This window comes from Lontra canadensis, unplaced genomic scaffold (assembly GCF_010015895.1).
Source record: "Lontra canadensis isolate GAN:19392208 unplaced genomic scaffold, GSC_riverotter_1.0 scaffold99, whole genome shotgun sequence".
NCBI lineage: Eukaryota > Metazoa > Chordata > Mammalia > Carnivora > Mustelidae > Lontra > Lontra canadensis.
Window position 1 is genome coordinate 4,194,083 of NW_022631093.1, and position 16,877 is coordinate 4,210,959.

The 16,877-nt window shown below is 38.6% G+C and overlaps 1 protein-coding gene across 2 annotated transcripts in view; it reads left to right on the forward strand.

Annotated features, from left to right (window-relative positions):
* DDX46 (DEAD-box helicase 46) overlaps positions 1–16,877 on the forward strand; it is a 68,138-nt gene that overhangs the window by 25,351 nt on the left and 25,910 nt on the right. For both annotated transcript variants that reach the window (XR_004380292.1, XM_032837543.1), the window contains exons 13-15: positions 1,724–1,806; positions 13,915–14,079; positions 14,804–14,966. Coding sequence is in view for 1 of the 2 variants with exons in the window: in XM_032837543.1 (XP_032693434.1) it covers positions 1,724–1,806; positions 13,915–14,079; positions 14,804–14,966 (411 nt within the window). In the remaining variant the exon portion in view is untranslated. The remainder of the gene's footprint in view (positions 1–1,723; positions 1,807–13,914; positions 14,080–14,803; positions 14,967–16,877) is intronic.

Here is a 16,877-nt window from a genome sequence, read left to right on the forward strand (position 1 = left end):
AATTCTGTACATTTTTGTTAAAGCAGATACAAGAAATCACCAAAGTGTTTTTATATTTCTTCTTAAAGCTGTACTATCTTAAAATTTGTATTGCAACAAGCTTATTGTTGCAAGTGTTCATAAGATTATTGCAGTTTAATTTACAACTTCTTTTCAGAACTAACTCCATTTCATCTTTTTAGCCTTTAACATGGATTCTTAATCAAATTTTGGCCTAGCCTTGCTTTTAGCAGCGGTGCAGGGGTGGATTTTTTATTATTATTCTAAACTTTAGACTTTTTCCTCTACAGGAGCTAGTATTTTCTTACAATACTGGATAAATTAAGGTATTGCAGCTTCAAGAAATGTTTTCTTTTGTAAATATTGCATGTTTTTTAGCTCATATGTTGTGCTTTGTTAAATTATTCCCTATCAAAACTATTACTAAACTGTTGACATTATTTAACTTCTGTGGAGAAAGGCCCTTCAAGATTTATAGAACTGGGCTTCCGAGACGTAAGCCATCCAAGGTAGGTCATTTAATGCTGTTCCCAACTTTGCAGAACTAATGGGGGCTGCAGATGTTAGTATGGAATACTTAATATTAGAAAGCATTTATTTTGGCTTCATTTCTTATTTTTTTTGAAGAAAATGCTTTCAAAGGTTTCCATTGCAGTATTCAGTATATACATAATAGAGTATTAAAAACTGTAAGTAATGCATGTTTTTCATAGCATTCTGCTTGAATTTCTGTATACATTTACTTCTAATTCTCCATGATGTTGGTGAAGTGACGTTGAAGTTGTTCGATAAATCTCTGTGCCTGTACAGCATACAAAAAGTTTTGGGTTGAATACTGATAAAATAATCCCTTGTTTTTTCTCAATGCTGCATTGATTAAGTCTCCTGACATTCATCTTGATTAATTTTACCTTTTTCCTTTATCTGTCCTTTTGATTTATATTGAATAACTTTTATACATGTTTTTGCCAGGTGATTGATTCTTCAGTTGATAGAAATGCTTGTGTTAATCCTTTAGGAAGGCTTTCCTGTGTATGTATTTAGTTTTCTCTGGCTAAGAAGTGCTTTGCAACTATTTAAACCAGTGAGAGTGTTTAATAAAATTGAACTTATATCTTTGTATAGGAAAAAGTTTATATGCAATACATTTGGTATTATAGTTTTTGTGTAGTACTGTAGTTACCTGATGATGTTGAATAGCTTCTCATTAATATCTTGACGTGCCCATTAGAAGCATCTAACTATATGGAAGTCATTTATAAATTAATATAAAAAGGAGGTTTTCTGCATCTAAAATAGTTAGCACTGGAACTTGCTTTCCACACATACGCTGTAATCTCTAATATGTTTTTTCCTAGGTGATGCTGTCAGATAATGGCTGATGTGGCTCGATGCTTCATCTCAGTCTTAGTTTTATGATGTGTTTTGGAGAGGGCTGTTTTCTGAATTTTACAGGTCCTTCAGGCCCTATGATGGTATGCAAGAGACGAGTTTGACAAAATAAAGGGCCTCATATACCCATTGTCAGAAAGTACTTGCCATTAGATTAAGATCTTGTAGACCAAAATTTTGTTTCACTGTTTAAACATACCTAACTTACCCCTCTGGTTAAGTCAGGCATTTTAGTTCCCTTTACAGTTTTTTAAGTTCTTGGTAGTCATAAAATGAATTATGACTGATTTTTTAGTTTTCGTTTCGTCTTTATTTTTTTTCCTCATCTTAGGTCGGGTCACAAATCTTCGAAGAGTGACATACGTGGTTTTAGATGAAGCAGACAGAATGTTTGACATGGGTTTTGAACCACAGGTAATCACTAAATGTCTTAGTGTTTTGAACTGTAAAATAAACCTTGTAACTACCATGAAAATGAATTGTTCGTATGGTGTCTGAAATTTTCACACACATTTTGTTGTGCTGTAATATAGTAAGTTGAGGACACATGGAATTGAAATCGATATTTATGTTTCGAATTCCTCATAATAGGTTCAGAAGGTATTTATGCAGGCTTTCTGTGTTAGTCTTTTAAAACCATCATTGGTAAAATTAGAATTGAAGTGCTGGTAATAGAAGCTTAAGCTTTCATATTTTATAGTTTTCATTGTCCCTTTTCTTACATGTTTTTAAATATGTATTTATTTTTAAGATTTTATTTATTTGAGAGAGAGAGAGAGAGCACAAGTGGGGGGAGGGATACAGGGAGAGGAAGAAGTAGGCTCCCCACTGAGCAAGGCGCCAAATGTGGGACTCAATCCCAGGACTCTGGGATCATGACCTGAGCTGAAGGCAGAAGCTTAATCGACTGAGCCACCCAGGCACCCTCGTTGTCCTTTCAAATAAATTCCTTTACTTCATGCTTTCAGTTACCTCATGATCAATATAGAACATGCTGTTTACATTCTCCAAATGTAAAAATGAAGGCCCAGAGCATTTGTTTACTTTAGATTTTCATATTCCTCATATACACTCTTTGTCAGATATAAAATTTCGGTGATAAAAACTTAGAGGGACACATGTTAAGAGGTAGTATTTTTATTTTTTTAATTAATTAGTTAATTTTTTTTTAAATTTTACTTATTTATTGGAAAGAGATCACAAGTAGGCAGAGAGGCCGGCTGGGGGTGGGGCGGGGGCGCAGAAGCAGGCTCCCTACTGAGCAGAGAGCCCGATGCGGGGCTCGATCCCAGGGCCCTGAGGTCATGACCTAAGCTGAAAGCAGAGGCTTTAACCCACTGAGCCACCCAGGTGCCCCGGTAGTATTTTTATTAATGAGATAAGGAATGTGAGTTATCAGTGTGCTATGGATGCAAAAAAAAACAAAACAAAACTGCGTTAATTGAAATGGAGTATGAGAAAGGGACACGGGGCGCCTGGGTGGCTCAGTTGGTTAAGCAACTGCCTTCAGTTTAGGTCATGATCCCGGGATAGAGTCCCGCATCGGGCTTCCAGCTCCACCAGGAGTTTACTTCTCCCTCTGACCTTTTCCCCTCTGTGCTCTCTCTCATTCTCTCTCTCTCTCAAATAAAGAAATTAAGGAAAAAAAAAAAAGGGGCACAGTTAAAGTGGTCTTTAATCTTTTCAGTTTATTCATGTAAGTCTCCAGAAATGTATTGCCTGTCATAGTGTGTGTGTTTAGATTTAGGGAACACAATCTAAATGAGGTACAGAAGAGCGCATAAGAGTAAACAGGACCATGTGAGAAAGAGTTAAAGAAAACAGGAATATTTAGGTTGGAGTAGAGGACTTGATAGCATCCTTTAACCCTTTGAAAAATGTCTGTCACTTGAAAGAATCATTGAGGAGTAGACCTGGGACCCACTTGGGAAGTTAAATGAAGCGGTATCTCAGCATAATGTGAGAAAAGGTCTGGATAAACATTACTTGGAGATGAAACAGGTGATGTTGGGAAGAGGGCACTTACTGAATATGCTTTTCATCCACGTCTTTTGGTAGAGGCAGGGTGGTCCATGTGTGGAAAGAGAGCAGGGGGAATTGATGAATCAGTTGGAGGATGGAATTAGATCCATTTAATGTTTTTCCAACTCCCAGGAAATCTTAGACTTTATGGTAGTGCTTAAGGTAGGTGTGGTGATGGGGCCTTTCTGGTCGATCAATTAAGCTTTGCCAGAAAGAGGTCAAACATTTCCCGTTGGTACGCAGAGTGTGAATCATCTCTTGCCTTCAGTGCTTACGTCTCCCTAAGTACCTGAGGGAGAAATGCTGAGTGATGGTTTGTTGCTCACTAAAACCTGTTGAAGAGAAGAAATTTTAAGCGTAAGTTAATGATTATTTTGTGAGCTGTAGTGTAGATTAAAAAGTGCTGGGTTGGGGTCAGTGCCACAGAGCACTGTTGGGGTGTAAAGCAAGTAAAGACACTCACGTGTGAATCAAAGCTGGTACTGGTGAATGCACATCTGCACAGTGTCTTCTGTCTAGAGAGGAGTGGGCAGGCGGTATACCTCCAGACATGATTCCGTACTGAAGAAAATAATGAACATGGGGAAATAAATCATGGCCGCTGAGTATATATCTTTCTGAGTATAAATATGCAATAAATGTACAAGTTGTTTAATGACATGGGCAGAAGGTACAGGACTCTACTTTCCCTCATTGAAGTGTGAACAGGCTGGCAGGCCGAAAGGTGTTCGGCCGAATCTTTGTGTATTGTTTTAAACTTAACTCTTTTAGTGCCAAAAGAAGAGTTTTTAGTATGACAGATAACAGGATTTCTTTTCTTTCCTTTTTTTTTTTTTTTTTTTTTTTTTTAAGATTTTATTTATTGGGGCACCTGGGTGACTAAGTTGTTAAGCATCTGCCTTTGGCTCAGGTCATGAACGCAGGGTCCTGGGATCGAGCCTTGCATTGGGCTCCTAGCTCAGCAGGAAGCTCTTTCCCACTCCCCGGCTTGTGTTCTCTCTCGCTGTCTTTGTCTTTCTGTCAGATAAATACATAAAATCTTTTAAAAAGGAAGAAAAAGATTTTATTTATCTGAGAGAGAGCTGAAGGCAGATGCTTAGCCAACTGAGCCACTCAGGGACCCTGGATAATTGGATTTTTTTTTTTTTTTTTTGGATAATAGGATTTCTTAAGAAGACCACAAGCAGTAGAAGAGTTTCCCTCTTTTTTAAACCTTACTGGTTTTTTTTTAACTTACTGAAGAAAAACTTGTACTTATTAGTGGACATCTTCCTAAGGGCTACAACACAATGTGAAGAACTCCTTTTGGAACCAAAGACAATGGAAAAGTAGATTAGGAATCCATTTGTTCCTGATCTGAAATTAGAGTCTATTAAAAGTAACATTTGACAGGATATTAAAAAGCAGTTTTCCATGAGAAATTGCTCCATAGTTTCTGGGTTTGTTCTTTTTTAATTTAGTAAAAATAAAGAGTAAGAGAAGAAATTGATTAGATAAAGAAATTAATCTTTAGCTTAAGTTAGCCACTATGGAGGATATATACTTTGGTGAAAGTATGTAAAAAATAATACTCGTCTCTGTAAAAAAATCATTACTTATGTGTTCTGTTTTTATTAACAAAGATAAGAATGTTTTAATTGGCCTAAATTTATTCACACCTGTGTCTAATACAAAATGAAGGTCCTCAGGATTCTGAAGAGATGTACTCCAGGTTTTCACTTTCTTTCATTTTTTTTTTTCCTTTTTTCTCTCTCTCTTTTTTAGGATTTATTTATTTGAGAGAGCAGGGGGAAGGGCAGAGGGAAATAATCCCAAGCAGACACCCCTCTGAGCACAGAGCCCAACTCAGGTCTCTATCCCACGACCCTAAGATCATGACCTGAGCTGAAGCCAAGAGTTAGACGCCCAACCAACCAAGCCACCAAGGTGTCCCACCGAGCTTTCCACTTTTTTAAAAATACCAATCACATAGTAAAATGAGAGAGTAAATGTGCTTGTCAGTTGTACACTATAAAGTACCATGCTTGCATCAGTCATCTTAAGGAGCTCACTATCTCATAGGAGATTACTTTAACTTTGAAGGCTGTCTTCAAATTGGCATCAAAATTAGATAGATGTTTAGACACCTTAGCATCTCTGAGCCTCTCTCTCTTGAGGGCACCTATGAAGTATTGGTGGATAAGCAGTTACTGAAGAATAAAATGACTGCTACCTAAGGAAATTGAGGTACTGATAAAAGACAGATTTTTGAAAACTTATTTTTAAGTCTAATGTAATACTTTATATTAGAAGAAACAGATTAAGGGATGTAATTACACTTGACTAGCCCTCCCGCGCCCCCCTCCATGCTCCAAGTTTTTATGATCTAGTCCAGAAAAAAAAAATTTTCTTTTTAAGATTTTATTTATTTGACAGACAGAGATCACAAGTAGGCAGAGAGGCAGGCAGAGAGTTGGTGGGGGGGAAGCAGCTCCTTGCTGAGCAGAGAGCCTGATGCGGGGCTCGATCCCAGGACCCTGGGATCATAACCTGAGCTGAAGGTAGAGGCTTTAACCCACTGAGCCACTCAGGTGTCCCTAGTCCAGGGTAGTTTTTACCAACATAGATATCAACATCTCAAGGACCCTGTTTGTGATTTAAAAATTGGGATTGGGTTGTTTACATTGGTGAGCAAATAAATTATTTTCTTGAGGATAAAGAGAAGCATTGCTATCATCAAGAGAAGTACAAGACAGAATGTGTCAGTCTTTTAGAATGTCTCTAAAAGGAGCATATGCCAATGATCAGGAGTTGAATCAACAAAAAGTGGAAAAACTGCTACTTTTGTAAATGTTAGTGACTGAACTGATGACCTTAGTTTTAGCGTATGAGTGTGAAAGGAGAAGTTTATAGATTTACGTGGCAGACCACCGCTGACTTGAAGTATCTGTGTAGTGTGAGAGAGGAAACTGAAAATTTCAGGAACAGCTTTTATAACAGCTTTTAATCAGTAGCCCCCAGTCTGATAGCTCCCAATCTGATAGCTCCCAATCTGATAGTCAAGCCAGTGGAAACACAGACCAGTCATCATTGAAAAGGTGTGTGAACATTAGGATCATTCTCTAGCCATCTTCATGACTCTAAGCAGTAATAGATAGTCATAAGGTAAATCTAAGCTCTCATGTGCAGTACACTGTTCTAGGAAGCACAGGGTTTGTATCTTATTCAGGAAGCTTTCTCTGTACTATGAGGAGAAAAGGAGTTAGGTTTGATTCTCCAGAAAACTTTTACCCTTTGATACTGTCTTTTCTGAAAATGCTGAGAATGAAAGGTTACTTGTGAATAGTCTAGGAAGGCAGGATGTGTATTATTCTTTGAAGAGATTTTCAAGGCCTCAGTGGGGCTTTAATGTGAATTTTCTTTCTTTCTTTTTTTTTTTTTTAAAGATTTTATTTATTTGACAGAGAGATCACAAGTAGGCAGAGCAGCGGGAGGGCTGGGGGAGCAGGCTTCTCGATGAGCAGAGAGGCCCCCCCCCCAATGCAAGGCTTGATCCCAGGACCCCAAGATCATGACCGGAGCCGAAGGCAGAGGCTTAACCCACTGAGCCACCCAGGAACCTCTAATGTGAATTTTCTAATCCTTGTTCTCACATGTGAGTTGAGCAGTTCTTTGACTTAAGATGATCAGATATCTGGAAGTCACAATGCTGTGTATGTAATGTCCTAAAATTTGCAAACATTAAAGACCATTGTATGAGTTTGCAATGATATTACTACCAAATTCATATTATCAAACTTAGCATAGTTAATGATTGCTAATTTTCATTAATGTACTTCAGTCATTCTGAAAATGTTGTCATTTTATGTAGAAAATTCAAGAGAAGCTTTGCAGGTAAGATGACACAGAAACTGGGACCTGAGTAAAGTGAGAAATTGAGCCGTGGGGATATTTGTTAGAAAAGTGTTACAGACAAAGCACCAGTACAAATGTCGTGATTGGGAGCTTGCTTGGCCAGTGTCCCCAGTGCGGAATAAAGAACGGGGAATGTGGTATGAGAGAGGAGGGGATGAGGACAGAAAGCTGTAATGATGGTGTGAGCATGGTGAACATATAAGACCCTGTACAGCTGAGGTAGGAATTTGGGTTTTGGTTTAAGGTGATGAGTTACATTAGAAGGCTTTTTGGGCTTTTTTGTTTTTTGGCTTGAATTTACCGCCTTGAGAGTAAGACTTGAGCTGAGATCAAGAGTTGAATGCTCAACTAAGCCACCAGGCACACCTATATTAGAGGGCTTTGAGCAGAGGAATCCCTGATCTAAGTTTTTACATTTTAAGTCTTTCCCCCCCCCCCCCGATTTATTTATTTATTTATTTGACAGACAGAGATCACAAGTAGGCAGAGAGGCAGGCAGAGAGAGAGAGAGGAGGAAGCAGGCTCTCCGCTGAGCCGAGAGCCTGATGCAAGGCTCGATCCCAGGACTCTGAGATCATGACCTGAGCCGAAGGCAGAGGCTTTAATCCACAGAGCCACCCAGGTGCCCTACATTTTTAGTCTTAATGGTTACACGTGCACATAGGTTTAATGGTACCCCTTCTCTACTTTCTCTTTAATCTCTTAGCTGATTATTTTGGTACTCTACTTCTCTAAATAGTGTGCTTTTATATCTCCTTTTTATTTTTCTGTTTTTTATATTACTTAATGACTTCCCATGGGGGAATGTAATTTCTCTGTTTCCCTTCCTCCTGTCACATTCTTGCATCATTTTCATCCTTTATTTTTTCAGTAGATTTATGTTGTTATTTTAATTGAATCAGTATATAACATTATGGCAATCTAAATGTTATTCAGAGCTGGGCAGTGTATTAAACTGATTATTTTTAATTTCTTCTATACCTTTTTGTTTTCTCTAGAGATAATTGTCTTTTTATGTTTGTTGACTCGATTTCTATGTATTTAAAACTAATTAAATGCCAAACTCTATTAGTTACATAAATCTATCAAGTAGTTGAAACACATCAAGTTTTCTGTTTGTTTCATCTTCCTTAAGGAGTTTTTTCAGAGCCTGTTGACCTGTTCCAGTCATGGTTTGTTGTTTTCCCTGCTTGACATACAGCTGCTGTCCTGGGATCCATCATTCTGGGACCAACAAAGAGTTCCCCTTTGTTTCTCACCTTGTTAGGTCCCCAAAGTTCTGTAACCCAAGAATAGATCTTTTCTTAAATTATTATTTTTTTTAAATAAGAAGGCTTCATGAATTTCTGTGTCATTCTTGCATTAAAGGGCCATACCAATCTCTGTATCTTTCCAATTTTTTTTAGTAAAGGTGTTGCTAAAGTGAGTACTTAAGTGATTAATTTTAAAAAATTGTTTTTATTCAAGAATAATTAGTATATGGTATTATATTAGTTTCAGGTGTACAATATCCAGGTGTACAATATTCAGTACAATATTACTCAGTACTCATCCTGGTAAGTGTACTCTTAATCCTCTTCACCTATTTCATCCATCCCTACATCTGCCTTCCCTCTGTTGACCACCAGTTTATTCTGTTTTTAAGTCTGCTTTTTTTTTTTTGTCTTTTTTTATTCTTTGTTCGTTTGTTTGGTTTCTTAAATTTCACATATAAGGAAATCATCTGGTATTTGTTTTTGCCTGACTGCCTTATTTTGCTTAGCCTTATACACTGTAGGTTCATCCATGTCATTGCAAACGGCAAGATTTCATTTAAATGACTTTTTTTTTTTTAAGATTTTTATTTATTTATTTGACAGAGAGAGACACACTGAGAGACGGAACACAAGCAGGGGGAATGGGAGAGGGAGAAACAGACTTCACGCCAAGCAGGGAGCCCGATGTGGGCTCAGTCCCAGGACCCCAGGATCATGACCCAAGCTGAAGGCAGACGCTTAACGACTGAGCCACCCAGGCGCCCCTAAATGATGCATTTAAGAAAAAAAAATCTTTTTAAGATTTATTTGACAGATTGAGAGAGACAGTGAGAGGCAGGGGGAGTAGGAGAGGGAGAAGCAGGCCTCCTGCTGAGCAGGGAGCCCCATGCCTGGCTCCATCTCATAATCCTGGTTTATGGCCTGAGCCGAAGGTAGATGCTTAATGACTGAGCCATCCAAGTACCCCTGAATGACACATTTTTAATGTGTCATTGCCTTCTACCTATATAGGATTTGTGTTCTCTGAGTTGATTTTCTCTTTGCTTTGGTTTCTGCATTCTGTAGATGTCTGGGAATCTGTAGTTCTCTACTTATGTTAAAGGGAGAAGGGGCAGCTTAAAATTCAAAGCTCTCTGTGCCAGAGCAGGACTTACTAACTCTGTTTCAGTGTTGTGATCTGGTTGGGTCTTTCTTTTGGTTGAGGAGTATCTTCTGCTTGTCTGTCCCTGGAGAAATAATGGTCAGTCTTCTGCCTGGAATAGGAAGGTCTGTCTCCCGTTTTGGGTTGGGAAAGAGGCCCTGAGGGAGAGGTGGGAGCCTCAGCATCAAGCATTATGTGTTTACTTAATGCTTTTCCTCTTAGGATGTTATCCTTAGTTCATCCAGTCATGCTCTTGTTTTATTCTCTCCAGAAGCTAAACCTTTAGGGTTGGCTAGGATGAGAGAAAGGTCCATTGCCTGGCTGAGTAGCAGTTGTCTGGAGGTCCGGTGATTTGATTGCTTTTTTTTTTTTTTTTAATGCTTCTTAAGCAGACCTTGTATCAATTCTCCTTCTTATTTTGGCACCCCACCTTTCACCTCCATGTGGGAAGAACAGCTTTGTTCTCAATATTTCCTCACTGCTTGCATGGGATTCTGCTTTCTTGAGGTTGATTAATCTATTACCATCTTAAAACATTTTTATTACTTTTTGTTTTGTTTTACTGGCAAATAAAGGGGTATTTACATACCATAAAACTCATGCTTTTATTTTTTTAAAGATTTTATTGATTAGAGAGAGATAGTGTGCCTGTGAGTGAGGAGAGGGGCAGAGGGAGAGGGAAGGAGAATCCTAAGCAGACTCCCTGCTGAGCGGAGTCTGGTTCAGGGCTCAGTCTCATGATCTTACAACTCTGAGATCATGACCTGAGCCAAAATCAAGAGCTGGATGCTTAACTAACTGAGTGACCCAGACACCTCTCCCTTCTTGCTTTATCTTTTTTTGTATGCCAGTACATTTGAAAGCTTTAAATTAAACAGACTAAAAAATAAGAACACTGCAATAGTCTTACATTAATTAAAGAAATCAGCTTTTAATTTTCCCACAAGGAAACCACCAGTTCCTATGTTATTAGCAAGTTCTACCAAATATTCAAGGAATAACTATATTCCTAATAATTTCAAAGTATGAAAAAGGATGAATACTCAACAGTTTATAAGATCATTGTAATCTTTTTTTTTTTAAGATTTTATTTATTTATTTGACAGAGATCACAAGCAGGCAGAGAGAGAGGAAGGGAAGCAGGCTCCCCACTGAGCAGAGAAGCCAACGCGGGGCTCGATCCCAGAACCCTGGGATCATGACCCGAGCCGAAGGCAGAGGCTTTAACCCCTGAGACACCCAGGCACCCCTGTAATCTTTTATTTTTAAAAGGGCTCTCAGTCCTCATTATATACCATAAAAATTCACCTGTTTTAAATGTATAATATAATGGTTTTTAGTGTAATATGCATTTGTGCAGCTATCACCACAATCCAGTTTTATTTTTTTTAAATCCGTTTTAGAACATTTCCATCACCAGAAGGATGCCTCATGCCTATTTTTACTCATTTCCAGTATTCACCCCAGTCTGAGGTAGTTGCTGATCTACGTTCTATCTTTATAGATTTGTCTTTTCTGGACATTTCATACAAAATTCATGTATTACACATCTAACTTATTTTACTCAGCATAATGTATTTGAGGTTTGTCCATCTTATAGCATATCTTTCATTGCTGAGTGGTTAGTATTCTGTCATATGGATGTATATCATATTTTGTTTATCCATGAATTGTTTGATCAGTATTTTGGATTATTTCCACTTTTTGGCTGTTAACGGATGATGCTGCTGTGAATATTTGCTTACAAGTGAACATATGTCTTCATTTCTACCAAGAGGTAGGATTTCTGAATTGTGTGGTAATTTATGTTTAACTTTTTAAGAAACTGTCAGACTTTTCCGTAGTGGCAGTTTAATTATATAGACCAATGTAATATTGGTATCTCAATCAAACAAGGTATATTTTAATGTACAATGATGCAGAACCCCTAGAAATTGTATTAGCCAAATATAGTAATGCTTATAATAATAAATCACATTGAAGTTAGTATTGTTTAGATGCAAAGGCTAGTTTAATGTTAGAAAAATCAACTAAGAGTCACCTGGGTGGCTCTGTTGGTTTTAATCACTGACTCTTAGTTTTGGCTCAGGTCCTGATCTCACAGGTTCTGAGATCAAGCCCTGCAGTGGGCTCTGTACTCAGTGGGGATTCTGCTTGAAAATTCTCTGCTTCTGTCCCTTCCCTTATTTGCACACACTCTCTAAGATAAAATTGGGTCACTTGGGTGGCTCAGTTGGCTAAGCGTCTGCCTTCTGCTCAGGTTATGGTCCAAGGGCCCTGGAAATCAAGCCCTGTGTCCATCCAGCTTCCTGCACAGTGGGGAGTCTCCTTTTCTCTCCCCTGCCCCCTTCTGGTGCGTATGCTTTTTCTCTCTCATAAATAAAATCTTTAAAATAAAATAAATCTTGTCTTAAAAAAAGAAAAAAACAATCAAAAAGTATAATCCACCCTATTATTAGAATAGGAAAAAACCTTACCGTTATCTAAAATGTGGAAAAGGCATTTGATAAAATTTCATTTATTTTTATTTTTTTAAAGATTTTATTTATTTATTTGACAGAGGGAGAGACAGCAAGAGAGGGAACACAAGCCGGGGAAGAGGCAGAGGGAGAAGCAGGCTCCCAGCTGAGCAGGGAGCCTGATGTGGGGCTTGATCCCAGGACTCCAGGATCATGACCTAAGTCAAAGGCAAATGCTTAACGACTGAGCTACCCAGGTGCCCCTAAAATTTCATTTATGATTTAAAAATTCAGCAGAGGTGGGTAGGAGTTCAAAGAGAGATAGTTGGAATAATCCAGATAAGAGATGTTTAGGTTTAGGGAAGGAACCCAGGATTTCCAAGTGCCTTGGGTAGGACTGCTCCTTTCACAGATTTCACATCATTGATTGGAGGGAAAATGTCCTAGAATTCTGTGTATTCCTGGCAAGACCTTTATCCATTCCAATTTCCAGTTTCTCACCACTGTCTCCCTGATCATTACTTCTATTTTTCTGGTTTATACCAGGTATCACAAGAGTCCTAGAGGTACCTATATCCTACCCCCTCAACATTATGTCAGCCTTTGTTGTTCTCTGTGTTCCTGTTGCTTATATCAGTCTTTGACATATAATGTATTTATCTGTCCACCTTCCTTTGAATACAAACTCCATGAAGACAAGGTTTTGTCTGTTTTTACTGCATATTGCAAGCAGCTAGAGCAAATGCCTTATGATATAGTAGCTCAACAAAAATGTTTTGAATAACTGACAGAAAACAGTGATACCAGGGGAGAATAGTTGTATCCCAGATAAAGCTTTAAGATTGAGAATACTGAATTTGTTGGTGGATTGGGTGTTAGATCATTGAGAGAGAGAGGTGACAGATGGCTCCTAAATATGTGAATAACTGTAATATCATTCTTAGGAGGGAGGAAACGGAACAAAGAAAAGTATGGGTTAAAATCAGTTATTTGAAGGTAACAATTTTAAAAGTCACTGAATAAATGTTCACAAAATTTCCTTCTTGTGTGTGTGTCAGGGGTTATTTTTGTTTATTTATTTTTAAAAAGTTTTTATTTGTTTAAGATAGAGATGCTATCTCCAGCGGGGGAGCAGAGGGAGAGGGAGAAGCAGGCTCCCTGCTAAGCAGGGAGCCTGATACGGGACTCAATCCCAGGACCCCAGGATCATGACATGAGCCCAAGGCAGACACTTAACTGAGCTACCTAGGTGCCGTTTTTTTGTTTGTTTGTTTGTTTGTTTTTAAAGATTTTATTTAAGTGAGAGAGAGGGGCAGACTCCCCACCAAACAGGGATTCTGATACAGGGCTTGATCCCAGGACCCCAAGATCATGACTTGAGCTGAAGGCAGATGCTTAACTGACTGAGCAATCTAGATGTTCCTTTTCTTTTCTATTGTGTTCTCTTTTCTAAGATTTTATTTTATTTATTTATTTATTTATTTATTTATTTATTTATTTGACAGAGAGAGACACAGCGAGAGGGGGAACACCAGTAGACTGAGTGGGAGAGGGAGAAGTAGGTTTCCTGCTGAGCAGGGAGCCGGATGTGGGGTTCGATCCCAGTACCCTGGAATTATGACCTGAGCCAAAGGCAGATGCTTACCGACTGAGCCACCCAGGCGCCCCCAGGTGCCCATTCTATTTGGTTTTAACATCATGCGATTTTTGAAGACTATACTCACCATATTTATTTGCAATGTGTTTTTAGGTCATGCGCATTGTGGATAATGTCCGTCCTGATCGACAGACAGTTATGTTTTCAGCTACTTTTCCCAGAGCTATGGAGGCTTTGGCTCGCCGAATCTTGAGTAAACCCATTGAAGTGCAAGTTGGGGGCAGGAGTGTGGTTTGCTCAGATGTGGAACAACAAGTGGTGGGTACAATCTTTAGGAAATCCTCAGTTTCCTGGATGTTTAGGCAGTATGTGATCCTTTGGGGATCACTGTGATGAAGGCAGGTAATTATCTAATCTTAAATAGGATACAGCTCAGCCATTAATATTTTATCTGATAAACTTGAATAAGCAGTTCCTTGGAATAGCATGTTTAAAGATTTTATTTTTATTTATTTATTTGACAGACAGAGACCACAAGTAGGCAGAGAGGCAGGCAGAGAGAGAGAGAGGGAGGGAGGAAGCAGGCTTCCCGCCAAGCAGAGAGCTCGACACGGTCGGTGCCTGATCCCAGAATCCCCAGACCATGACCCGAGCCGAAGGCAGAGGCCCAACCCACCAAGCCACCCAGGAACCCCGGAACAACATGTTTAAAATGCTCTTTTTAGTTCCTCCCTTTAGAAGAGATGGGACTGGTGGATGGAAATATCATATACCTATTTTATTCTTTAGTTAATAGGATGTGACGTCAGGCAGAGGGAACTAGATGATGGTTTGCTCACATTTGCAAGTCCCTTCTCTCAAAGTTAGACTTTTTTTTGTTTTACTGGTTAATTGGTTAAAATCAACATTTTACTTCCCATTTCTAAAGATATAGCAAGATGTTGTCATTTAGCCATTTGTCACAAATAAAATAAATATTTTTACTTAAGAGATATATCTGCATTTTTACTCCCATTAACTTGGTACAATTTGATATTTTCAGATTGTGATTGAAGAAGAAAAGAAATTCTTGAAGTTACTTGAGCTTCTTGGCCATTATCAAGAATCAGGATCTGTCATTATATTTGTGGATAAGCAGGAACATGCTGATGGTCTTCTGAAAGATTTAATGAGAGCATCTTATCCTTGCATGTCTCTTCATGGAGGTAATGTTTAGTGAAGTATCTGTTCAGTAGTTAATTTGGCCAAGCACTGCTGTGTTCTGAATGATAATATTTACCATGTACTATAATTTAGAGCCAGATTTCATATCATCTATCTCAGTTTTTATTCACAACTCTATGGGGAGGTTCAGTATTATTGTTCCATCTTAGAGATAAAGAAAAGAAGACATCGATTTGACCAAACCGTATAGCATAAATCAGATAAAGAGAAATTGAACTTAACATTTTCTGTTTCATGTTAAATCCGTTCCATTGTGCCATGCTACGTAGAATTTTAATGATTTACATTAGACCTTTAATTGAAAATAACATTTTTGTTTTTTGGTTTTTTAAAGATTTTATTTATTTATTTGACAGACAGAGATCATAAGGAGGCAGAGAAGCAGGCAGAGAGAGGGAGGAAGCAGGCTCCCTGCTGAGCAGAGAGCCCAATGCGGGGCTTGATCCCAGGAGCCTGGGATCATGACCTGAGCCGAAGGCAGAGGCTTTAACCCACTGAGACACCCAGGTGCCCCAACATTTTGGTTTTGATGTAACATTTCCATTGTTAAATGTATGTGGGACTTAGAACACTAAGTGTTCTGGTGGTCAGTGGCTTTGTAATCAACCACCCCAGAATGTAGTGGCAAGTGTCATTTATTTATAAATCTGCACTTCGGGTGGAGCTCAGCACATATTATCTAGTTTCTGTTTCATGTTGTATTTACTGGGGTGGCTTAATTGGGACTGGGGGTCCATTTCCAAATTGCCCTAACTTAGGTGGCTGGCATGTTGGCCCTGGCTCTTGACTGAGCTCAGTAAGGCAATTGGCCAGGGGTGATGGTGCTTCCCTTTGCAGACCTCTCCGTGGGACTACCTGGCTGGAAGGCAGGGACCGAAAGCTGATAAGGCCAGTTAAGGATGATACTGGGAGTTGGCAGAACTTTCATTTTCACAATATTCTGTAGGTCAAAATAGTCCCAGGACTGGCTGAGATTCAAGGGGATAGAGGCATAGACTCCCAATTCTTGATACGAGGATCATTCCCTATGCAGAATAGTATACAGAATAGGCCATACTTCTGCTATCATCTTTGGAAAATACAGTCTACCATACCATAGGTCATTGTGGATGTAAATAAAAGGGCTTTTAGGTACTTTGACGGTATATATTTGGTTAACCTTTAATGTTTGAAAATATCTCATATTTTCCCCTTTTTTTGTTACTGGGATAAAATATACATTATGTAAAATTTACTGTTTTAACTATTTTTAAGTATATAAATCAGTGGCATAATTTTTGGTGAGGCTTATTGATGTTTTATCATGTATCAGAATTTATTTTTTTCTTTTTTTTATTTTTAAGATTTTATTCATTTATTTGACAGAGAGAGAGAGAGCACAAGTAGGCAGAGAGGCAGGCAGAGGGAGAGGGAGAAGCAGACTCTCCGCTGAGCAGGGAGCCCAGTGTGAGGCTTGATCCCAAGACCCTGGGATCATGACCTGAGCTGAAGGCAGATGCTTAACTGACTGAGCCACCCAGGTGCCCCCAGAATTTCTTATTTTTTTTAGTAAGTATTTTAATTCTAGTATAGTTAACACAGTCTGTATTACTTTCAGTTGTATAATATAGTGATTTAGTAATTCTGCACATCACTTAGTGCTTGTCGTAAGTGTACTCTTAATTCCCATCACCTATTTCACCCCCCGCCACATCTCCAGGGGTAACTCTTAGTTTGTGGTCTATTTAAGAGTCTGTTTCTTGTATATATGCATACATATACCCTACATCTTTTTTTTTTTTTAAGATTTTATTTATTTATTTGACAGAGATCACAAGTAGGCAGAGAGGCAGGCAGAGAGAAGAAGGGAAGCAGGCTCCCCACTGAGCAGAGAGCCTGATGCGGGGCTCAAT